The sequence below is a fragment of the Pan troglodytes genome, chromosome 1 (genome assembly GCF_028858775.2).
Source record: "Pan troglodytes isolate AG18354 chromosome 1, NHGRI_mPanTro3-v2.0_pri, whole genome shotgun sequence".
Lineage (NCBI taxonomy): Eukaryota > Metazoa > Chordata > Mammalia > Primates > Hominidae > Pan > Pan troglodytes.
Window position 1 is genome coordinate 197,477,782 of NC_072398.2, and position 25,948 is coordinate 197,503,729.

Consider the following 25,948-nt stretch of genomic DNA (forward strand, 5'->3'; position numbering starts at 1 on the left):
TGTGGAAATTTCATAACAGGAAATGTGGTCTACAAAGTGCATGGAGATTCTGGCCCCTAAGTTACCTAACATGAATGGGAATTCAGTATAGCAATAAGAGCACGATAGACTCAAGACAGACAGATCTGTTGAATCCTGCCTCTCCCACTTACAGATGTGTGACCAGTGCAAGTTACTTAATTTCCCAAGCCTCTAGGAAATGGGGAGAAAGTTAGTACTTATCTCCTGGGGCCGTTGTGAAGATTAAATGAGATGATGTATACAAAGTTCTTAGCACAGAGCTTGCCAAAGAGCAACAGCTCAATAAACACCAGCTATTGCTGCTATTGATGATTTTGTAATGATGTCACTGTTCTTCCTACTCTGTGCTGAGCTCACAGTGGCCTGCTCTAGGCCAACTCCTCTCTCACCAGAGTCACAACATTCTCCCTTGAGGATATGCCCCCACTGAGAAAGTAGGAGAACCACTGCTGATGGGGTGGATTACACATGGATGGTGTGAAGGCACAGTGAGAGTTTGGAATCACTGCTCAGGACCACTGATTTAACTCTAATCTCCTAAGTTGCCAGTTTGGCTCAAATACTGACACAGCTCTTACATGATAGCAAATACAAGGACAGTCAGGATTCTGTGTGGGTCTTTACAGAAGAAAAACAAATTACACTTAAAAGTGCCTTCAAATCTGGATCCTTAGTATTTGTAATTCACTTCCAAATTACCTGGTTTATACCAAGATAACTTCCCTGGGTACACACCAAGCTTAAAAATTGGAAAGTTTCTCTCTAGCATACATCTTATGATATAAGATATATACATTGAGTCCTCTTTTGTTGTTGAGGAAACTGTCCCCTACGACGCCTTCCCTCCTGCATGGGTTCTCCGGTGAGCACTGAAGTGGGAACTGTTGTTGAAGTCTTTGCCACACTCTGTGCACTTGTAGGGTTTCTCCCCTGTGTGGATTCTCTGGTGAATAATAAGACTGGAGCTCTGGTTAAAGCATTTCCCACACTCTCTGCACTTATACGGCTTCTCTCCCGTATGAATCCTCTGGTGAGTAATGAGGTTAGAACGGTCACGGAAGAATTTTCCACACTCAAGGCATTTGTAGGGCTTCTCTCCTGTGTGCACTCTCTGGTGTGTGATGAGCTTGGAGCGCTCACTGAAGCACTTCCCACAGTCCACACATTTATACGGCTTCTCTCCAGTGTGGGTGCGCTGGTGGTTGGCCAGGGTGGAGCTCTTACTGAAGCTTTTCCCACATTCGGCACATTCATATGGTTTCTCTCCCGTATGGATTCTTTGGTGACTAATGAGGGCAGAGCTCTTAGAGAAGCTTCTTCCACATTCAGAACACTCATAAAGTTTCTCCCCTGAGTTTGTGCTGTGTGGTCCAGGAGAATTCAAGTCCTTACTGATACTTTGAGGTTGTTCGGGAGCTGTCTCTTCTGTAGAATTCCTCCAGTGAGCACTAAAAGATGGGCTTTGGGCAAAGTTTCCCCCAGGCTCACTACACTGGTCAGGATTTCCTCCCAAGTGGATTCTCTGATGTTTCAGAAGGTTTGAGCTCTGGTTGAAGCTTTTCCAACATTCTCCACATTTATAGGGCTTTTCCCCCGTGTGAATTCTCTGGTGAGTGATGAGATTAGAATGGTCACTAAAGCTTTTCCCACATTCAAGGCATTTATAGGGCTTCTCTCCAGTGTGGATTCTCTGATGGGTATTGAGGTTAGAGCGGTCACTAAAGTTTTTTCCACATTCAAGGCATTTGTAGGGCTTCTCACCTGTGTGGATTCGCTGGTGGGCAATGAAGTGGGAGCTCCGATTGAAGCTCTTCATGCATGTGTCACACTTGTAGGGTTTCTCCGCAAGGTACAGGCCTTGATGGTCAATAAGTTTTTCTAAGTCCTCTTCAGAAGAACTTTCTTGCCACTGTTCCTGTGAGGGATTTCCCCACTGCCCTTCATCTTCATTTTCATTTTCACTGTCTTCTCCCCAGTCAAGAGGTTGGCAAACAGCTTCTGTAGGACATTTTGATAAGGCTCCAGGCAAACCCTCAAAAATGTCCTGCTCTGAAATCTGGTCTTCATCCTCATGCCTCATTTCAAAACCTGAAAAAATGGACAGAAATGCAGTTTTTCTTCACTCATTAGCGCGTGCGTGTGTGTGTTTGTGTGTGTCTGTATTGTACATCTGTGAATTTGGCTAACATGAATTTGATTCTTATATCTTCTATCGCACATCTTATAAATGTGACTAACAAGAAATTGATCAAGTTTTGGTACATACAAGTGTTTGTGACCTGCAAAGCTGAGGAATGGACTCTGGGACATGGTGACCCCACCAAGTGAGCCATGGGGCTCAGCCCAGCAGCCACAGCCAACCTGTTTCCCCATCAAACTCCTCTATCTTAGTACTCAATCATGAACACCTCCTTCTTCTAGTACATTCCATATATCCTGTGTCATACTGGATTGAATAAAGTCTCTAACTGCCCAGATATACCTAGTAAAAGATAGAATGACTGACTGACTGACTGATTCGGGGGATCACACAAAGCTAGAGACTGGATAATCTGAGCAAAGCAGAAATACTTTTTCCCATTCAATCCCATTCTCTCTTTTAGTTAAGAGACAAAAGATACTGAGCCTGGCTTCCTCATTCTCTCCACATGCCCACGGATTTTGAGAACATCCAAGTACTCCAGGCTTACCCATGTCTGGGGCTTTAGGACACAAGGTTGAAGGTTTGACAGCATCTTCATTGGCCACTTCACCCCAGGCCTCCTGGGCATCAGTCTCAGCACTACTCTGCCCACACCTAGGGAGACCTGCAGCCTCCCGGACAGTCCCCATGGCCCTGACTGCAGCCCGAGCCCTCATCAGCGAGTCCAGTTCCTCATAGAAAGGGCATGTCCCTGGTGGGTGGCTGCTCTTGGCTTTCCGGTAGCTTCGAAGGAGGTTTTTGAATCTGTAGCGACACTGCTCCAGTGTCCGCAGGAAGCCCAGAGCACACAGCCGCTCTGCAATGGCCCGGTACACCTGGCTGTTCTGGTGACAGGTACGAAGCTTTTCCGAGAATGGGGACTCACTGAGAATTGCCAGGAAGGCCTTGGTCTCCTCATAGCCCCAGTGCACACCTGCTGTCAGGAGTGAAGAGTTGAGAACTGTGAGACTTAATGAGATGTGCCTAGGTCATCAGAGAATAAAGTCACCTGCCCTTCAAAATACCTAGAACATAGGCATGTCAGAAACTATCCAGGTACCTGGAGAATATCCCTTTGCTTCTCAGGGGCATGCTAGGACAGCCAGCCAGAGCTTCCCACCCTCACCCTCTTCTAAGAGATTCTATTAACACTTCAAGTCTTGGCTGAAGGTGAGGACTTAAGTAGCCATGTTATATCAATTATATCAGGTGATCCCATGTCCCTGGCTTTAGCTGATTAGTTCAGGGAAAGGCCTGTAATCAGGATGCAGGTGATTTTCCCCATATTCACTCAATACCTGTACTCTATTTATTTTATAAATTCTCCTTTTTTTTTTTTTTTTTTTTTTTTTGAGACGGAGTCTCGCTTTGCTGCCAGGCTGGAGTGCAGTGATGCAATCCTGGCTCACTGCAATCTCTGCCTCCTGGGTTCAAGCAATTCTCCTGCCTCAGCCTCCTGAGTAGCTGGGATTACAGGTGCGTGCCACCACACCCAGCTAATTTTTGTATTTTTTTTAGTAGAGACAGGGTTTCACCATGTTGGCCAGGATAGTCTTGATCTCCTGACCTCGTGATCTGCCCACCTCAGCCTCCCAAAGTGTTGGGATTACAGGCGTGAGCCACCGCACCTGGCCATAAATTCTCCTTTTAACAAAACATGAAAGCTGAGAATTCCTAAAGATTAGAGACATGAATGAGTTTCAAATAGTCCTGCAATAGAGGCCAAATGAGGACACACTTTCCTCCTTTGCAGGGGAATGAAAAGAAGGTGGTCTAGTCTCAGTTCCTCTGCAGGAAAGTGATGTAGCCCAGGAAGGCAACATGGTGGAGGGAAAACCATGTGAAACCAGCAGGCAGGAGCCACAGGCTCTGATCCGGGCTCTGCTCCTACCTGTGCATCTATAAGACGCCTCATCTCATGGACTTCCATGTTTGCACCTTTACAATGATTGGGTGTTTCCCAGACATTGATTATTCAAGTCTACACTGTCATGATTTCTGCCATTATCTGTTCAATATTTCACTCGCCATCACTCTTTACCTAACTTTGTTATCTGTGAAATCACAGGTTGATGCACTCATACAAATTAAGAGAAATATATAAATACAAGAATTTAAAGTTCATTCATGTAACGTCGATGATCATCCCATACTACCAGTGACACACTTTTGGAAATACTGGATTCACTCTTTGAGGCCCCTTAAGGCTTTAAAAATGTTTGCTTCTATAACTAAGAAGACTTTTGCAAAGAGGCTTGGTCATGGGAAAAGAAAGTTGGAGTTTGAGGATGACCTAAGGAATGTAGCTCTTCACTCTAGTGGCTTCAATCCAGACTTGCAGCCTGTGCCCTGACCTCAGGGAATAGCAGTCTAGCTGGTAGGAGGGTTGGAAATCTGAATCTGACTAAACCCCCATGTTCTTACCAATACGACTCTGGAACAGAGCTGGGGCCCCTGCAATCCTGGGCCCCTGGGTAGACTCATCATTGACCAGGCCAGCACCGTTACAGTCTTCTGCCATTTCTTCAGGCTCCCAGCCCCCTTCCTCCTGCTCATCCATCTCTGCGTCACTATCCCCGAGCCTGGGAAGTGCCACGGCCTCTCCTGGGCCATCTGTGGCTCTGATGGCTGTCCGAGCCCTGACCAGGGCCTCCAGCTCCTCATAGAAGGGGCAGGTACCTGGTGGGTGGCTGCTCTTGGCTTTCCGGTAATTCCGTAGGAGGTTTTTGACCCTATAGCGACATTGCTCCAGTGTCCGCAGGAAGCCCCTTGCCCTTAGCTGCTCTGCAATGGCCCGATATACCTGGCGGTTCTGGTGACAAGTCCGGAGCTTTTCAGAGAAAGGAGATTCACTCAAAATTGCCAGGAAAGTCTTGGTCTCCTCATAGCCCCAGTGAACACCTGACACCTTCATGTCCTCCACATCCCACTGGTATTGTTCCTCCCAGGCTCTTGAATCCCTCCAGGTCAATGCCTGAGCTGGCTCATTATCCAGGCTGTAATCTGCAGTGCTCTTTTTCCCAGAATTTATAAGACTTAGACCCCAAAACTCTGGTCCTTGCTCTTTCTCGGAGGTATTACTTGGTTTTGAAACTGGAACTCCTACAAATGGAAGAGAAATGACAGAGTAGAAATGGTCTGTTGAGCGGCATGTTTGTCCAAAATCTCCCTGAAACTTCTATCTTTTCCTTGCAAGAGGCTGACGAGAAATTCCCAAGTTGATCCCATAAAATGTTTACAGGAATAGGGAGAGAGAAGAGGTAACACGACCAATATATGAGAAATGTTAAGTGACCTGTTTACTTTGTTCATTTGTTTGTTGTTGTTGTTGTTGTTGTTATGAAACATGAAACATCATATAAGAGTAACTCATTGGTCCACAGATGGGCACATGGCCTAAATTGGCCCAATTAGACTGAACTCCATGGCTGGAGGAAAAGGGTATGTGTGTGTGTGTGTGTGTGTGTGTGTGTGTGTGTGTGTTTGTGTGTGTGTAGTGAGTCTCTGTCCTGCTAGGCATCCATTGCCACCTGTGGCATCTATCTTTTGACCATGAAACAAAACAGCTTTAATATGAAGCTAACACTGAGGATGGCAGACAGAAATAAAGAACACAGACCCATTAAGACATTGCTCAGCTAGTCTGTACTGTGGCTGGAGCATGTCCTCCTCTGGACTTCTAATAATGTGAGAAAATAAATTTCCTTATTTTTAAAAGTTAGCTATGTTTAATGGACTGCTATCCCAACAGCTCCCAGCCCTAACAAAATAGGAAGCCTTTAATTGAAATAAATATTTGAAGAAAACTAGATGAAAAGGGTTTAAAGAGGTATAAGGATAATTTAATTCAGCGTTTCCCAAAATCTGTTCCTTTGAACACTATTTCCCCCAGATATCATGTGTAAAAAGGGGTTCCACTGTCAAGCAAGTAGCCAGCGAGCTTCTGGTATCTAAACTTACCATGAGTTAGGCCTATCAGAGTCTTTTCTATTTCAGCTATTCACATGTCTAACTCCCCACACAGTGATCCCGGGCTCCACAGGGAAACGGCTCCCTATTATTTGGCTTGCCACATAGGAGTGCCCACATAGAAAGGAGTCTGTGCTGCTTATATGGGCTTCAGGTATTTTGGGCTCTGTGATATTTATTCCTATTGGGTTTAATTCACTGGTCTCATGGGTTTAGTTCACTTAAGTCTGCCTGAGAGAGAGATCCTGTTTACAGTGCTAAAAAAAATCAGATTTCTGAGATGGCAGTCCAGGCCTGGCCCCTGGACTGTGGTGAATGGACTGAGGTAAGGAAGGTAATGTGCCCAGAGAGGGCAGGCTCTTGGAAGCCATCCTGCCACCCCGTCTCCAGGCAGACTCCATCCCTGCCATGAGAGTGCTGGCTACAAAGGGCAAGTCTTCTTCCTATTTCTGAAATTCCAGAGACTGCAGAGCCATGATTCTTAAAGGAGCGGCAAAACCCTCTTTGGGAACTGAGTGTATCAGAAGCATGACAACATCACCTTCAGAGGGTACGTCTCCTTACCCAGGTACACGCTGTTCCCACAGTCGTCTCCTGGGGGGTCTTTACAGAGCTCCTTCTCAGCATGTTTGCCAGGGCCCAGGGCTTCCTGCGAGATGCACAAGACAAGGACCCCAAACATCACTGACCTTTGACAACAGCCTAGGAACCCTAGCAGGCTCCCAGGAAAGATGATGGGAACAGAGGGATACCATGTGTGAAGCTGGCATCATAAGGAGCAGGATGGCCATTCGGTACATACATGTGTTTGGGGATGTTTGGGGCCCAGCAGGCTGGGGGTGAAGGGCAAAGGCTAACACCCTGGGCCTCATGCCCTTTTGCTGAGCAGAGGTCATGGAGAGAGAGGAGGAACACTGTGGGGGCAAGAGCACAGGAGCAGCAATGACAGGAAAGGAAGAACGAGTAACAGCTTACCTGGGACTCAGCTGTCACCTCCCAATCTCCAACGCTCCCCATCTTTGGGAGAGTAGGGACTCGGGGAGTGAGGACAGCTGAGGAAAAGAAAAAGTCACTGAAACCCAAGCTCTGGTTCCCAAAAAATCACCTCCCTTTGAGATTGGCTTTCCAAAAGTAACACTTGGATCAAGCTAGGGCTATCCCTATGGCCAGTGCAGACTTCCCCTTTACTTCCCTTCTAGAGTGTGTAGCTCCTAAGCTGCTGTGAGTGGTGTGCCATGTGGGAGATGCCAGCCCTGACCTCCTGTGATCACCACCCACCCCTGTCCCAGCCTGCACCTGCTGCAGGACTCCAGCTACAGCAGGGCATGATGACATCATCGATAGGCACAGCCTCTTTATGAGGCTTGCTTACTTCTCAGTAAGTGTGCCCACCACACTGTAGCCTATCCCTTGCCTTGAATTCTGCACATCCTTCTTCCCCATGCACCCTTCCTCACCTCCCATCCCTCTCCCCTGCAGAAGGCCTCATTCCCTAATGTTCTCAGATTCTTGTACTCACCACTCTCTTTCAAAGGCTGTGGTGCCACCTTGGCATTTAGGTGATTGGGAAGGTCAGGGCATGTATTCTTCACCCCCTTCTTCTGGGACTGTCCCTCAGGCCAGGGATCCACTGGCTGCAGCTGGAAGCTCTGAGCTTCTTCCCCTGTCTTTAAGGGCCTGGTCTCTTCTGTATACAATTCCAGTCCCTACACACAAATAGTCAAAATTCCCAATCATCAATTCAGTAAGACCCACTTTGGTATTTTGAGTACAACTGCAGTCCAGAGGCTAACAGGCTCTTTTAAGATCCAAAATGGCTTGAAATAGGATGAGAAAGCCATCAGAGTGAGTTTGGTAGGTAGACCAGCATTTATACCACCAAATGAGTACCATCTGTTGAACACAGGGTGGCGATCCAAGTGTTTCAATGAGAGTCCCACTGTTCAAAACATTTTTGATTCATAAAGGATAAATTATGTAAAATTTGTGTAACATTAAAAAATAACCCATAAGCATCAAAAATAGGTTGCTTACTTTTTAAATGATCAAAAAAAGATAAAAGTTATCAAGTTGTATATTAAAAGGCAAAGGGAGGCATAAAAACAGGAAAAAAATATAAAATTATAACCCCAAATGCAATTGCTCTAAATATCTCTGCTGAAAGAGAAAGATATTTTTAAAATAAAATTTTTAAAAAGGACAAAGAATTACAGATGGAGGCTGGGTGCAGTGGCTCATGCCTGTAATTCTAGCATTTTGGGAGGCTGAGGCAAGGGAATCACTTGATGCCAAGGGTTCAAGACCAGCCTGGGCAACATAGCAGACCCTCACCTCTATAATAAATAAATAAATAAATAAAATTAACCAGGCATGGTGGCACATGCCTGTACCCCCAGCTACTCAAGAGGCTGAGGCAGAAGGATCACTTGAGCCCAGAAGTTTGAAGTACCAGTGAGCTATGATCATGCCACTGCACTCCAGCCTGGACAATGGAGTGAGAACTTGTCTCAAAAAAAGAAATTAGATGGAATTTTAAAATGAGATAAAAGTACGTGTTGTTAATCTTACAATAGAAGGACATGCAAAAGACAAGGCACTCTAACTCAAAAGGAAAAAGGAAGTGGCAATTTTCATTTCAATGTTGGATTTCAGGCAAAAAAAAAAAAAAGGTACTCAGAGATATAGAGAAGATATTTAAAATAAAAGGGAGTAATCAACTAAAATAACATTACCCAATCAACTTCATCAATCACACAGCTGATTTCTTATCTCTATTTCTCAGCTGGTTCCAAGTTCAGAGGTAGAGAGGTCAAGGTGTTACCCAGGCTATAAAACCTCCAAAATATAACAATCTCAATACTTTATAGAAACACCTAACTTTTAAAAATGTATTTCAATTGTTTTCAATAGATAATAGACTCACATGGTTTAAAAACAGAAAATACATACATGGGTATATTCAGTGAAAATGCCCCACCTCCATCCATCTTCATCCCATCGACCCCGTTCTTTTCCCCTCTCCTCATCACAGGTAACTATGTTCTTCTGCATTCTTTTAGAGTTTTTTTCTACATACAAGCAAATGTAAATGTGTATTCTTAGCTTCCCTCTTTTTTATACAAAAACTTATGACTAGATATACTGCTCTGAGTCTTATTTTTTTGAACCAAAATAATAACAACTATCTTCATTAAATTACTGAGTTTGCCAAACTTAGCTCCAAAACTTTTTTGGCTGGCCTGAAAATTCAGATCCACTCACAGAGAAGGATTTTTACCATTGAGAAGACATATAGGAATGGGCCATGAGCATCAAGGGCCATTCCAAATAAGAAGATCCACCAGTGTCCTGTGTGACTTCACAGGGAGAAAACATCTGCTTATCAATCTTCTTATATGGTCATGTTAAAAAAAAAATTTACTTTGTTATCATTATAATCTACAGAGGAACTGTGTGACTAAATTCAACAACAATCTTTACTCTCAACCCCAGTGCCTCCAACTATTACCATCCCTAAGCAAAGATTCTGATTCCATGGATGGTAATTTTGGACACAGAAAGAAGTAGATTCAAGTGACAACCAGGAGACAAAAAATTAGTAGGTCAGACTTCTAGTTTCCAAGAAGTCTGTAGTCTAGAAGTTGCCCCTCTAGACTCTACAGTAACAAGTAAAAAGCTGAACAAACTGAAAAATCAACAACTCTCCTTAGATCTGTCAGAGAAGTGAGGTCACAGGGCAAACCATTCTCCCCAAAATTGGAGAGACAAACAGGTAGAATCAGAGAATCACAACTTAGTGGAGCAGAAGCCTCTGTGGGAACCAGTTCCAGGGGAGAAAAACCTAAACTGTAATTGATGAACTGCTGGAAGGTCAGTGTGGACAACTCTGAGAGGTAAAAACTCCAGGGCACTTAATCACTGAGCAGGGGCCCATTTTTGTAAGTTTTATCTCCAGGAGCTCAACCAGACCCTCACAGTGAATATCAGAGAAAAATCTCTTCATGCTTATGGCAGATGGCAGGAAAAAAGAACCATTTTGAAATATGCCAGGGCACTCTGCTCTTCTTAATAAGTCCTGTCCTCAGCAGAAACTATTTTACCAAAGCCTAACCTAACTGTCGGAAGAGAAATATGCAATTCCAGCTCCCTCTGCTCTTCCACATGCAAGATAAGAAATGCCCAGTGCAGCCCCCTTTAGGCATCCTGTCCCACCTAAGATGGGAAAAAATTGAGAAGCACTGGCAAAGGTCAGAGTCCAGGGACACAGGTACACCAATATAAGACCTAGAAAAAAGAAGAGCAAATTAAATCCAAAGTAAGCAGAAGAAAAGAAATAAAAATTAGAGCAGAAATAAATGAAATTTAAAATGGGAAATCAATAGAGAAAATCAACAAAACCAAAAGCTAGTTCTTTGAAAAGATTAATAACATCAATAAGCCTCTAGTCAGACTAAGAAAAAAAGACAGTCCAGGCACGATGGCTCACACATGTAACCCCAGCACTCTGGAAGGCCAAGGCGGTGGATCATTTGAAGCCAGGAGTTCAAGACCAGCTTGGGAAACGTGGTGAAATCCCATCTCAACAAAAAAAATATATACAAAAATTAGCTGGGCATGGTGGTGTGGTCCTGTAGTCCCAGCTTAAGAGACAGGAGGGTTGCTTAAGTCCAGGAGGCAGAGGGTGCAGTGAGCCAAGGTCCCACCACTGCACTCCAGCCTGAGTAACAGAGAAAGAACCCGTCTCAAAAATAAAAAAGAAAAGAAGACAGAAGACAAATTATTAATATCAGAAATGAAAACAGAGACATAACTACAGATCCCATAGACACTGAAAGTATAATAAAGGAATATTATGAACTACATAAAGGTTAATAAAGGAATATCTATGGCCACACACTTGATAACCTAGATGAAAAAGACCAATTCCTTTACCCACCCCATCTGCCAAAACTCACACAAAAATAAACAATCTGAATAGGCCCATATCTATTAAGGAAATTGACTGAATAATTAATAACCTTCAAAACACAAAGCACCAAGCTCAGATGGGTCCACTGGTGAATTCTACCAAACATTTAAGGAAGAAATTATAACAATTCTCTACTATCTCTTCCAGAAGATAGAAGCAGAGGGAATATTTCCTTATTTAGTCTATAAAGCCAGCATTTACCCTAATACCAAAACCAAAGAAATTACTTACAAGACAAGAAAGCTACAAACCAATATTCCTCATGAACAAAGATGCAAAAATTGGCTGGGTGTGGTGGCTCAGACCTGTAATACCAGCACTTTGAGAGGCCAAGGCAGGCAGATCACCAAGTCAGGAGTTTGAGACCAGCCTGGCCAATATGGTGAAACCCCATCTCCACTAAAAATACAAAAATCAGCTGGGTGTGGTTGCGGATGCCTGTAGTCCCAGCTACTCGGGAGGCTGAGGCAGGAGACTCACTTGAACCCAGGAGGCAGAGGTTGCAGTGAGCTGAGATCATGCCACTGCACTCCAGCCTGGGCGACAGAACCAACAAGACTCCATCTAAAAAAAAAAAAAAAAAAAGATGCAAAATCCTCAATAAAATATTAGCAAATCAAATCCAACAATGTATAAAAAAGAAATTACACACCACAACCAAGTGGGATTTATCCCAGGTATGCAAGCCTGGTCCAACATTTGAAAATCAATTAACGTAACCCATCACATCAACGGGCAAAAAAAGAAAAATCACATGATCATATATTATATCAACAGATGCAGAAAAAGCATTTGACAAAATCCAACACACATGATAAAAACTTGGCAAACTAGGAATAGAGGGGAACTTCCTCAACTTGATAAAGGACATCTACAAAAAACCTACAGCTAACATCCTACTTAATGGTAAGAAACACAGTGCTTTTGCACTAAGATCAGGAAAAAGGCAAGGATGTTCTCTCTCACTATTCTTTCATACTGGAAGTCCAGACTAATACAAGATAAGAAAGGAAACAAAAGGTACGTAGATTGGGAAGAAAGAAAAAGACTCTTTGTTCACAAATGACATGATTGTCTATGGAGAAAATCTAAAAGAATCAACAAAAAAAACTTCTGGGAACTAATAAGCAGTTATAGCAAGGCTGCAGGGTACAAATATGCAAATATGCAAAAGTCAATCGCCTTCCTATATACCAACAATGAACAAGTAGAATTTGAAATTAAAGGCGTAATAACATTTACATTCTCATCCAAAAAAATGAAATATTTAGGCATAAATCTAAGAAAATATGTAGAAGATTTACATGGGGAAAACTACCAAAGAAAGGCATCAAAGAAGAACTAAATAAATGGAACAATATTCCATGTTCACAGATAGAAAGGCTCACTGTAGTCAAGATGTCAGCTTTTCCCAATTTGATCTACAGATTCAACACCCAATCAAAATCACAGAAATTTATCTTGTGGATATCAACAAACTGACTGTAAAGTTTTTTTGTTTGTTTGTTTTTCTTTCTTTTTTTTTTTTCAATAGCAATGGGGTTTCATCATGTTACCTAGGCTGTTCTCAAACTCCTGGGCTCAAGCAATCCACCCATTTCGTCCTCTCAAAGTGCTGCGATTACAGGTGTGAGCCACTGCACCTGGCCATGTGCAGTTTATATGAAGAAGCAAAGACCTGGAATAACCAACTCAATATTGAAGGAGAAGGAAAAAAATCAAAGGAATGACACACCTGACTTCAAGATTTACTATAAACTACAGTAATCAAGACAGTGTGGTATTGGCAAAAGAATAAAGCGATCAATGGAACAGAATAGAGACCCCAGAAATAGTCCCACATAAAGATAGTCGACTGAACTTTGATAAAGGAGCAAAGGTAATACAGTGAAGCAAATATATTTTCAACAAATGATACTAAAACTGGACATCCACATGAAAAAAAAAAAAGCTTCTATCCTATTCTTCACAAAAATCAACTCAAAATGGATCACAGACCTTAACGTTAAAATGAAAAACTATAAAATTCTTAAAATATAGGAGAAAACTGAGATAATGTCAGGTATAGCAATGACTTTTCAGATACAAAATCAAAGGCACAATCCATGAAAGAAATAATTGATAAGCTGGACTTCGTTAAAATTAAAAAATTCTGCTCTATGAAAGATACTGTCAAGAAAATGAGAAGACAAGCCACAGACTGGGAGAATATATTTGCAAAACACATATCTGATAAAGGACTGTTACCCCGAACATACAAAGAACTCTTAAAACTCAAGAGTAAGAAGACAAACAACCCAATTTAAAAATGGGCAAGACTTTAACAGTCACCACACCAAAGAAAATATACAGATGGCAAGTAAACATATGAAAACATGTATAACATGGTAGGTTATTGGTGAATTGCAAATTCGAACAACAATAAAATACCACTATCTACCTATTAGAATGGCCAAAATCCAAAACACCAAATGCTGGCAAGGATGTGGGGCAACAAGAACTCCCATTCATTGCTAGTAAAAATGCAAAATGGTACAGCCACTTTGGATGACAGTTTGGCAATTTCTTACAAAGGTAAACATACTCTTACCATATGATCCAGCAATCATGTCCCTTGGTATTTACCCAAATGAACTGAAAACTAGGTCCACACAAAAACCTGCATATGAATATTTACAGCAGCTTCATACATAACTGCCAAAACTTTGATGGAACCAAGATGTCCTTCAGTAGGTGAGTAGATAAATAAACTGTGGTACATCCACACAACGGAATATTGTTAAGCATTAAAGAGAAATGAGCTAACAAGCCATGAAAAGACGTGGAGGAAACTTAAATGTATACTACTAAGTAAAAGAAGCCAATCTGAAAGGGCTATATACTGTATGATTCCAACTATGTAACATTTTTTAAAAGGCAAAACTATGGAGACAGTATAAAGATCGGTGTTGCCAGGGGTTGGGGGAAAGGAAGAATAAACAGGTAGAACACAGAGGGTTTTTACAGCAGTGAAGCTACTCTGTATGTCACTACAATGGTAGATACATGTTACTATGTCACTATGATGGTAGACACAGTTTATAATAGGGCTCTTAATGTCATACATTACAGAATGAATAACATTAAGAGCCCTAACATAAACTGCTACTTTGAGTGATGATAATGATGTATCACTGTAGGTTCATCAATGGTAATAAACATATTGCTCTGGTGCAGGGATGTTGATAGTTAGGGAGGCTTGTCGGGGAGGGATGGGAACTCTCTGTACCTTCTGCTCAATTTTGCTGTGAGCCTAAAATTGCTCTAAAAAATAAAGCCTGTTTTTTAAAAATCCCTGTGCACCTGATGGAGAGGGGGCATCTGACAGAGAGGAGGATTCAACAAGATGGTGATGACAGAAGAAACAAGTAACAATCACAAAATAGCAGAGCTGAAAGATCCCTTTTAGGAAATTACCTTAGGGGCCATTTAGTCCTGTAGGCACCAACCTTTTTCAGGTTCACTTTGAGGAATATTATAACTATATTTCATCCCATTATTAAGACTTGAAAAATTTTACTTGCAGAGAATGCAACTAAGTTATATATCTTGCAATGGAAGATCACAAGCTACATTTGCACCTGAAAAAAACAAGCTCCTCTGCTACTTGTCCATTTGTTTTGAAATTTGTGACCACTCAGGAGCAGGTAGGAAAGTTTAAAAATAAAAAAAAGTCACAGTAAAAACAAAAATACATAATAGACAAGATTCCATTACCTTATTTTTTTCTCAATTTTAGAAGCAGTTCAACTTTTGGTCAGCTCACAGGGGCATAATTTGAGAACCTTTGGTCTAATCCAACCCTCTCATTTTACAGATGAAGAATCATAAAGACCTTGATTTAAATCAGTTTTCATCTCTGGGTCTCAAGTTCTTTATGTCCCAACTCTGAAGCCCTAAAACTTCCATTTGTTTCTTCACTGCCACTGAAGACAAACAGCTGGTTTCTTTAAAAGAAATAATGTAGGGGGGTGGGGAGGTACATTAAAATAAGGCACACTCTCTCATACTTAGTTCTGTAACTTTATATATTAGTCTCCCTGTATCTTCAATCAGTTTGTAAAGGAATCCAAAGAGCAAAGTCACCAGTCTAAAACCTTTGCTCCCCCAACCTCACACTGTATAGAACCTTACAGTTTAAATGTACAGAAAACCCCTGCCATTTGCAAGGGATATGTTCCCAAACCTGTAATTTCCCCCAGCAAAATGTGGGTAAGTAAAATATCACAAGAATTACTAACTATAACAAGTAGAGAAAAAGTCATGTTTAGAGGAAGGTTCTGGATCCAGCTAAAGGATCTGTTCTACATATACCAGCTTTGAAGCAGGATTCAAAATGTGTGTCATAGCAAAATTATGCATTATATCATGGGCTTTCAGTGGTCACTTGCAAATTGTTGAAACTGCGAATGTTAAATCCATACTTTCATTTCCCTTACCTCAGCTCTATCACGTAGTTATATAAAGTTAGATAAGTTACTTACCTCTCCATCTCTGTTTACCCATTTGGCAAATGGCAATGATAATAGCACCTACCTTATTGGATTGCTGGGTTGATTAGATGAGGGCTATATATATAAGCTTAGACCAGTATCTGACACACAGTGAGTGCTCACAAAATGTCAACTAATATCTCATTTGAGCCTCATGGCTCAGAGGTATTTTAATTCCCATGGTTTGCAGAGGAGGCATCTGACATGCAGTAGAAAGAACAATGACCTTGGAACCTAAGGATTTGGCTTTAGGCTCTGGTCTATTCACTGATGACCTTTGTGGGCCACTTGGCATTTTGTTTTGTTTCGTTTGTATTTTTTGTAGAGACAGGGTTTCACCATGTTGCCCAGGCTGGTCTTGAACTCCTGAGCTCAAGCAATCCACCTGCCTCAACCTCCCAAAGTGCTAGGATTACAGGCGTGAGCCACCACTCCCAGCCAACTTTTTGGCTCTTAGTTTAATCTATAAAATGGGGACAACAGTACTATTTCTGTCTACCTACATTACTGCTATAAGCACTCAGAGACATCACATATGCAGAAAGATTTTGTTAAGTATAAAACACGAGTTAATCATATTGTGAATACGGTAGTGGGAGGCAGTTTGGAGTAGTGGTTAGGCATACCAGCTTTAGAGTTAGAATGCCTGAGTTCAAATCCTGACTCTACCATCTAGCAGCTGTTGAGACCCTGGGCAACTTACCTATCTTTTCTCTGTCTCTGTTTTCTCACTGGTAAAATTAGGATAATAGCACCTATCTCATTAAATTGTTGACAGGACTAAGTGGGTTAATACATGTAAAGCACTTAGAACACTTCCTGGTATACAGTAGTGGTCAATAAGTGTCAGTTCTCAATAACTATTGTTACTTTTATTGTGAATTTGGCAATTATTAACCTAGTCACAACCCTGCTGCCTTGCCTGACCCACTCCTCTGCAGGAGAAGACTGTTTGTCTCACCGACTGTCCTGCAGTCCTGGTCTCTCGGTGCCAATCCTCCACCAAGGCCACAGCCTCCTCACCACTCTCAGGGTGGCGTGCCTGCACCCAGGTCTGGACCTCCCTAGGCAAGATAGTCAGGAACTGCTCCAGCACGAGCAGCTCCAGGATCTGCTCTTTGAGACGGATCTCCGGCCTCAGCCAACGACAGCAGAGAGCCCAGAGCTGGCTGAAGGCCTCGTGGGGTCCAGCTGCATCCCTGTATTGGAATTGCCTGAAGCGCTGGCGGGAGGCCTCTGGGCCAGAGACAGAGTCACGGTCCTTCTCCCAGAGTTTGGATTCTGATCCCCAAGAGTCCTCTTCCAGTTTCACAATCAGGAGTTCTTCAGGCTCTGGCTGCGGAGATGCCTGGGCTTGCAATTCCAGGGCCATAGCCATTGTCTACCCCAGACACCTCACTTCAGCTACGCTGACCTCATCCAATGTCTTCCTGCATCTACGGTGAGTCCTTCAAGAGGCTCCTAGAAAAGGGACTGCTCCCCAAGGCTCTAAGGCAGAAAGACAAAAGATAGAGTGTGAGCAAAAGGATGCAGAAGCTTCATTCTCCCCCTTCCCCCATATCTTCCACCACCTTTGCATGGGGGCAGAGGTGCTAAGAGATGCCCCTTTCCCATAGGCAGGAAGTAAGGCCACAATCTGGCACCAAAGCCAGTAGCACCTACCTTACTTGACTGCTGGGTTGATTAGATGAGGGATATATATATAAAAAGCTTAGACCAGTGTCTGACACAGTGAGTGCTCACAAAATGTCAATTAATATCTCATTTGAGCCTCACACTTTGGAGGAAGACAGCACTGTATTCAATCCTCTAGGTCATGCCTGAACACCTTAGCCTGGCATCCCACACCTCCATGATTTGGTCCAGTGTAGACTTCCTCCCTCCTACACATGTCCAAAGTCCAACCTTCCCTCAAGTTGGGTTCCAAATGTCACCCCCTTCCTAAGGCCTTTCTTCCCTAATCTTAAAGCTTGGCTGGCATTCCTCTAAGGATGTTCTCCTTGCAAAATCCAACAACTCTATGCTATCCCCTGGTCATCCCACCCATTTGGCATTATTCATCATCCCTATACATGACTCCTAAAACTCCAGCAAGGACCTGTTTCCAGACCTCCAGACCCCAAAATCCAAACCCCTTCATGACATTTCTACTTGACTGTCCCTTAGGCACCTCAAACTCAATGAGTCAAAAACTGGATTTGTTATTTTCTCCTGCAATCATGTCTGCCTTCTGAAGCTCCCCCTTCAGTGAAGGCACTGCCATCAAGTTCTCCACACCAGAAACCTGGTCATCATCATTCTCTAAGATCCCCCAAATCCAATTCATCACCACGCTGTGTCCACTTGGCATCTCCATCTCCAATGTTACCACTTCAGTGCAGAGAATCATCATGTCTTCCACCTGATCAGTCTCCTAACACGTCCCTGCCTCCACTCACCTCACCCCAACCTCTGCTCTATTGTTTGCACAACAACCAAACTAGATCAAAGCCTGACTACACCACCTCCCTGCTAAACACCCTCCAGTGATCTACCATTTCCCTCAGGACAAAGCACAAGCCTTACCCAAGTCTCCAACTCGTCTCTTTACCATGCTCCACTAGTCATGGTGCTCCAGAAGCACAGCTTCCAGATCTTACACCACGCTGCCCTCTGAACCTTCCCCTCTTTGGGAAGGTCTCCTTTGGGAATGGTCTCCTCCCTTCCTTCAGCTAGCAAGGTCTCAGCTTAAATTGCTCTTTTTCCGTAAGGCCTTCCCTGCACCCTGAAACAAGATTCAGTCCTCAACCACAAGCTTCCATAGCATCTTAACATTTTCTCTACCATAGCCCAGATCATGCTTTACTGTAATTTTCTTACCCACTAGATCATTAGCTTCCCAAGAGACCTAGCACAGTGCTCAGCACATATAGGAAGTACTCAATAAATAATAAAGTCATGAATGATCGACTAATGATGATGGTGTGTCATTAAGCAAGGATTGCAATTAATCCCTTTCTGTGCACACTAGATAAAAAATAAATGACCTTCGCGCTCATGCCAAAAGGAATTCCTTTCTCTTTTATTTCCATGTCTCTGTGACACTTACCACTTTCTACACTGTATGAGACATTGTATGAGAAGGATGTGCGTATCTATGTGTGTCCCAGAGGAGATTACAGCCTCTCTGATGGCACCCATGCTGGGTTATTTGAAAAAATGAGCTCTCTGTGTCATCCCAACAAGTCTGGGTGACATAAAAAATGCCCACTCAAAGGAGATCATTAGCTGCTTCCAAGTGGGAATGACACAACTGAATTGAGAATGGAGAGATGGTGGTATTTTTCATTTTGGGCAATCTGACTGGACTGAAGAGAAACAAGGCAAGGGTAATAAAAATTAAAGTCTTGCCCTAAAGGCCTCCATATGCTTAGGAAGAGGCTTAAAGCACAACTCATGGCTACCTGGCAGCTTCCTACTCATCCTTCAACCACCAGCTCAAATGTCACCTCCTTTGATAGGAGTTCCTTGACATGCCCTTTTCATGTCCTGCCCTCCAAGAATTGCCTCCCTGATCCTATATCACCAAAGCAATTGGTACATACCTCTAATATAGGTATTATCCTACACTATTGTAGTTACCTGTTACTATATCTGACACCCACATTATACTATATTACTAGAATCAGTATTGTATGTTACTAATTTCTGTATCCACAGTGCTCAACCCAGTATCTGATAAATAGCAGGGCCATTAAAAAGTTTTATTACCATGTATTAAAATGATAAACCTGGCGTATCAAAAGCCTAATGGGATACAGATATTCCATAATTTATATTAAACTAAACTATTTCTGTCTACCTACATTACTGCTATAAGCACTCAGAGAGATCACATATGTAGAAAGATTTTGCCTTTCATGAAATTTCTTTTTGAACCTAAAGAATTCGCCTTTCATGAAATTTCTTTTTGAACCACAACCTTATTGATGCATGAGTTCAAACACATTTCTGTCACCCTCTCACACAAGGAGCAATTCATCAATCATTTATAGAGTACCAGCTATACCCTGTTTGGAAGCTACAGATCTACCAGTAGCTGGGACTGACAGTCCCTACCTTCAATAAAATTACCGTCTAGTGAGACAGACAGTCAATAAGCAAGCAAAGACATTTGCGTTCCTGCATAAACAGGACACTACAACAAAATAGGCAATTAGCAGTCACACCAGGCCCAAAGCTCAGAGTCTCAGATAATAGGTATTTTCTCCTGGAAAGACTTGAAAGTCCCAAAGGTTTGTTTCAAATAGAAATCGGAAAGCCCCAGGGACCACATATCACCATAACCTTTTCTTTCTAAGGAACCATAACCGTAACTTTCTAAGGAAGTTAGACCGAAGTATGGATAGCAGGCTATTGTGGGGAGAGGGAGGCCAACAGAGTCGGCCAACAGCCGGGTGACTTCACACAGAAGTGAACAAGGGAAAATGGACCGGGGCATTCCTCAGTTCCGAGATGACCAGGAATATCAAGCCTCATTAGGACCAGCAATTTCTAAGAGTACCCCTTTACTGAGTGCCCACAAGGTGCCAGGCACAGTGCTGTGTTCCACATTCATAATCTCACTGAAGCCTCCAGGCAGCAACTGGAGTCTCATTAGGTGTTGAGCTGCATTTCACTGACCTGTAACTTCCACTGCAAAGATCAGAAAGAGAGAAAGAGGGCCGGGCGCGGTGGCTCACGCCTGTAATCCCAGCACTCTGGGAGGCCGAGGCAGGCAGATCACAAGGTCAGGAGTTCGAGACCAGCCTGGCCAACATGGTGAAACCCTGTCTCTACTAAAAATACAAAAAAAAAAAAAAAATAGTCAAGCGTGGTGGCTCATACCTGTAATCCCAGCTACTCGGGAGGCTGAGGCAGGAGAATTGCTTAAACCCAGGAGGCGGAGGTTGCAGTGAGCTGAGATCGTGCCACTGCACTCCAGCCTGGGCAACAGAGCACGACTCTGTCTCAGAAAAAGAAAAAAAAAAAAAAGAAAGAGAGAAAGAGCATGATTTAAATAGTGCAGCCAGTTGCGTTCACTATCTGTTCGAGAATAAGCATGTGGTGGTGGCACCTAGGACTTCGCTATTCACCAGGTTGGTCTTGATTCCCTCATGCCTCTCTTTCCACTAAGTGTGAGTAAAGTGTCTTTCATACCGCACAGTCCCTAATACAAGTGAATTCTCATCTAATGTTCAAACAAGAAAGCCCAGCTGTGCTGATTAGTTTATTTATTGAAAGGCAGCGTGTTAGTTTCTGAAATGGCTCCTTGCCAAAGGATTTTCAAACTAACTGTGATTTTTGGCTAAAGTGATTTTCACCCTTAGAATATTATTATCTGATAAGGTATGACTGCACTATATCCTCAATTACCTAAAGGGAAACTGAGTGTTTATGAAGATTCACTTAAGGTTACACAACTAGCAAGTGGTAGAGTTAGGGTCTAAGCCGAGATCCCTTTTCTCCAATCATTTTTCTTAACCATGTCTTATAGCCTCCTCTATGTATGCTAGTCATCCAAACTCTTAAGATGACAGTACGGGAGAATGGAAAGAACATTAAGGCAGGAGTGAGCAGACTGGGGTTCTAGTTCCACTCCTGCCACTAATCAGCTGTGTTACTTTGGACAAGTTATGTAGCCCCTGTGGCTGCCTAGCTAGGCTGCAGCTTACAGCCTGATCTTACTCAGCAGTTGCCCTAGGTTCCCCAATTAGTATGATGGGGTAGAGCAAGGGAGAAAGGAGACTAGAGTCAGTGGCTACAAGTTTAAATGGGTATAAGGACCTAGCAATGTAAATGAGTCAATGACTGAAATGAACTGGGTGGGCACTACAGCCAACTATAGAGTGCCAGGGGAACATATGCCCAGAATATTCCTAAGCCTGCTGATTTTTCCAAAAGAAACTAGCACTCTGGATTTTTAAATGTTGGCAACCAACTCAAAATTGTTTCACACACTATGAGATTAAATAAAGCATGATGGTGGACTTCATTCAGCATGGGCTGTCGCTTTGCCACTTAGATTCAGCTAAGTGATCTCAAAGCTCTCTTCCAATATCCAGAAAGACCTAGAAAGAGTACAGAGCCTCCCAGGTCATGAGGGATAAGTGCTGACTGCCATCAAAATCAAGATGTCTTTACAAACACAGGGAAGCTGAGGGGCATCTTGACTCCTAGCGCAGTAAGTATGAACGTGGTCATGAGGAGCCCACTCAGTGAAAAGGGAAGAGAAGATGCTCTCCAGTTCCACAGGAAAGGCCAAGACTGGTCTGTGACCTCCAAAGAGAAAAAACTGGGAACTCTTAAAGGCTGTCAGGCCCATTTGGCTGACAGTCCAAGCTATGGCTTAAAGCAGTCTGACCTGACCTCACACATCAGGGCTTAAGCCAGGGAGAGCAAATAGGTTTCATTTAAAGCAGAAACTTCAATCAACTGGAAGTGGCTGCCTAGAGTAGTGTGCTGAGGGCTCTGAGTACTGTGTGAATATGTGCTGTGAACCAACCAATTAGCCATGACTGCCAGGGACACAGGAAGGGGCACTGGCAGCACACATTCCATGTATTTGTCACCCCTGGCTTAAACTCCCATTGGCAATGAATCAGCTTCAGCTTCCAGCAGATAGCCTTGCCAGGCAGAGGAAGACTAAAGCTCCTGCCCTGGAAATCCACTGGCAATAGAAGTCTTCAAGGCTGGTATAGCAAAGCTTACCCTGCATGGTCTTCATTCACACATACATACATCAAGTATTTACTGCTTTACATCAAGTGTTTACTGCTCTAGACTGGGCAATGGGGAAACAGAGGTGATTGAGACACTGTTCCTGTCCTGGAGATGTTCACAGTCTAATGGAAGAGACACACACTTCACAGATAATTATGATCAAATGTGGTAATAGGAGAAGTTATGGGAGCTGAGGGTTGGGGGTGACTTAATTTGCTTAAGGGAATTGAGCAAAGTAAGAGTTGAAATTTTTTTAAGTTAAAGAAGTTCTCTTGGCAAAGAAGGTGAAGGGCAAGGAGAGAATATTCTAAGCTGAGAGAACAGCATATATAATGATGGAAAACCAAATGGCCTACCCAGGAAATGAGGAAAACCTTGACAGCCCTGGAGTGTGAGGTGCATGAAGATTAGGCTGCAAAAGGAGTTTATGAAGGACAAGGTGTTTGGACTTTACAGGTGCTGGGTGCCAATGAAGGTTTTCAAGCAGAAGGCATAATCAGATTTGTAGGTGAAACAGATCACACTAGGTGCAATGTGTGTGTTCATGCTGGGAAACTGAAAAGGCTTCTGCGAAAACCCTACAAGAAAGAGGCCGACTGAAAAGATATTAAAGAAATTAAAGATCGGAAGATCCTTGGACGTGGAAGAATGCAAGAGGAATCAGTGGGTAAGTAGGTAGGTAGGTAGGTAAATGGGATGATCGTGCCACTGACTTCCATAAGACATAAGGAAAGAAGTGCAGGTTTGGGGCAGAACACAATAGCCAGTCCCATCCACTGGGTTCCAGAGGTAACAATCATTAGGGAGGTAACAAATTAGATATGCTTGTTCTAGACGGGAAGGTAGAGATTGAAACACTATTTTTAAGGTCGGGCTTCAAGCTCAGGCCCTCTTCACTTCTTGCCAGGGCCCCAGACCCTCTATCCTTTCCTCTGTGGTCTCCAGACCTTTCTATGACCCTCCCACCTCCAAAACCTCCCTCAACCCCCTCACCTTCAGACCCTTCTAAGGCCCTCCTCATTCCCAGGGCCCTCTATCGCCTCCTCATCCCCGACCCCTGTATGACCCTTCCCATCTCCGGCCTCTACATCCTTTGACCGTCCCTCACCCTCCACCCCCACATATAAGCTTCTTTCTCCCCTCTCACCTTCCCCAGCCCCCTGTGTCACCACCACCTCCTAAGTCTCCAGCCCAGAGCCTGCGTCTCAGCTGCCCCCGCCCCGCCACCCGGACTCACCCACCGAGACACCCACTTCACAACAGGGCGGAAGTGCTCCCGGGCTCGTGCAGGGAATGCTGGGACGCGGAGTCCGAGCGGCGCCACCCTGGGAATGGAACGTCTGAGACCACAATTCCCAGAAGGAACCGCGCGAGCGCCGGGGGCGGCCCCCTCCGTTTGCTGCCTTTCAGACGTCTTCAGCCAATAGATATGTCATCTTCTAACGGACCCTGGCACTGGAACAAATCGGAACGGGCGCGACACATGGGGGCGGGACCTGTTGCGATCCTGGCCTTTTCCATAGGCTCCCGGATAACAGTACCGCCCAATGGGAGGGCACTCGAGCAGAAGGGGGCCCAGTTCTATTGAGGGGTCGAAGTGAGAGCCTCAGACCCTGAAAGATCAAAGCAGACACAATAAGAAATAAGAAGAGAGAATGACTAGAGGTGACCAGCCCGATAGGCAGGAGAGAACTGGACAGTTGTAGCTTTAATTTCCAGCTTACAGCTAAGCTGTGTGACTTTGGAAGAATTCTGAACCTCGTTCTCTTCACCCATAAAATGAGGGTAGTAATGGCATCCATGTCACAGAGTTTTGTGAACTTTCAATGAGATAATACACCTAAAACGATTAGCTCAGGGCCTGGCTCCTAATAATGCACAGCGATTGTTAGCTATTATTATGTAAATCAGTTAGTACAGAGCTTGGCACTTCCTAGGTGTTGGAAGAATGTTAATCATTATTACAAAATAATCCTCATATAAATGCGGGTGCTCTGTACCACTGTGAATACTTTGGGGCATGAACAATCTAATATGGTGTTGAGAATGTGGGCTTTGTAGTCAGACATGGATCCAAATCCCAACTCAACTACTTCGCAGCTGTGTGGCCTTGAACAAATTACTGCCATCTATTTTGTCTTTGGAATTTTCATCTATAAAATGCAAGTAATGTAAGAGAACTTGCATCACAGGGTGTTATGAAGGTTAAATGAGACTATTTAGGTAAAAGTCTCTGAAGTCAAGCTGCTTGTGTCTGAAAGTTCTTACTTTCAAATGAAGGATACAGGTCATACCACCCGCGTTGTGAAACCTTGGGCAAATTACTTAGCTTCTTTATACCTGCATTTTCCCAACTGTAAAATGGGAACGATAATACTTGCCTCTTCCTGAGACGGTTGTTGAGAGGAATAAATGGGAGAAGGTATGTAAAGAGCGTGACACATGTCTGACACACAGGAAGTGTTTAATAATCATTAGCTAGTCCAGGCACGGAGGCTCATGCCCGTAATCCCAGCCCTCTGGGAGGCTGAGACGGAAGGATCACTTTAGTCCAGGAGTTTGAGACCAGCCTGGGCAGCGAAGTGAGACCTCGTCTCTATTTTAAAAAATAGAAAATACAATAAAATACATAATCATTAGCTATTATTATTATTACCAATGGTTATGTGGCTTAGGGAAAATTGACAATACCTAGCATGTGGTAAGAGCTCAATGCATGTTGGCTAGTGTTAAAATAGGAGAATTCTTAGCTTTAACGACCCAGTTTAAATTCCTTCTCTGTGAAACGTGTTCCAACTTATTTGTAGTAATAACTCATGTGATTTTACTCAGTAAACATAATAACAACCCGTAAATACTCCTTGGTGTTGAAGTCTCACAGTAGCCCTATGAGATTGGTATTGTTTGCTCCACTTTACAAAGAGGGAATGAGACTTAGAGAAACGAAGTGACCTGCTCAAGATCACAGAGCCAATAAGAACCAGGGCTGGGATTTGTCACCCCCTAGGCATGTGACTCCAAAGGTCCTACACTGCATGAGGAAGAGACCATATGTGGAAGTAGGAGGGTTTGAGATGGGGAGGGACAGTGCAACAGTGTGGGATGCCAAGGGAGCCGGAAACATTTGAGAGCGTGTCAGGATCTGAAGCTGGAGAGGCAGCTTTGCAGGGTCAGGTAAGGACGTGTCCACTTCAGCATCATCTGCCCTAAGAGGAAGAAGGGAGGCGAGTGTGCAGAGAGAGGAGAGGACATCATTAGGACACAAGAGGGCGCGCCTCGCCCTCAATACAGCCTCGAATTATTCTATGGTTTCCCTCAGCCTTTGTCTAATTAAAGCCTGGCATTCTACAGAAGAGAAAAAACTAACGAAGTCCTCAAGAGGCCAACTGCCCTTTAGTGCCATGTAGAAATAAGCAACAGAGCCTGAACCTGTTCCAGGTTCTCTCTGGTTCAGCACCCATCAGGATTTGGTTTGCAAGCGTTCTGTCTGCATTTGTCTACCAGGACTCTCTCTGATTTGGGCAGACACTAGGC

At 43.5% G+C, this 25,948-nt stretch overlaps 1 protein-coding gene across 11 annotated transcripts; it reads right to left on the reverse strand.

The window, feature by feature from the left end:
- Positions 1-627: 627 nt before the first annotated feature.
- On the reverse strand, positions 628-24,180 carry ZSCAN20 (zinc finger and SCAN domain containing 20). 11 transcript variants are annotated; one of them, XM_009453334.5, is made up of 8 exons: positions 23,652-24,180; positions 16,635-17,161; positions 7,692-7,878; positions 7,148-7,224; positions 6,737-6,821; positions 4,628-5,305; positions 2,712-3,140; positions 628-2,109 (listed from the first exon to the last, which is right to left on the reverse strand). In XM_009453334.5, the coding sequence occupies exons 2-8, from the start codon at positions 17,049-17,051 to the stop codon at positions 851-853; spliced, it is 3,132 nt and encodes a 1,043-aa protein (XP_009451609.3). In that variant the 5' UTR covers positions 17,052-17,161; positions 23,652-24,180; the 3' UTR covers positions 628-850. The 11 variants fall into 11 exon arrangements, with proteins under 11 accessions (XP_009451609.3, XP_063639074.1, XP_063639065.1 ...); XM_063783004.1 differs by having other exon boundaries at positions 2,712-3,137; positions 23,668-24,027; XM_063782995.1 differs by having other exon boundaries at positions 23,668-24,013.
- Positions 24,181-25,948: the final 1,768 nt, after the last annotated feature.

Coding starts and splice junctions, on each gene's coding strand:
- ZSCAN20 (XM_009453334.5), bottom strand. CDS start 17,051: ATGGCTATGGCCCTGGAATTGCAAGCCCAGGCATCTCCGCAGCCAGAG. Junction 7,879..16,634: donor CCAGGACTGCAGGACAGTCG/GTGAGACAAACA, acceptor ATTTGTGTGTAG/GGACTGGAATTGTATACAGA. Junction 7,225..7,691: donor ACAGCCTTTGAAAGAGAGTG/GTGAGTACAAGA, acceptor TCTTTTCCTCAG/CTGTCCTCACTCCCCGAGTC.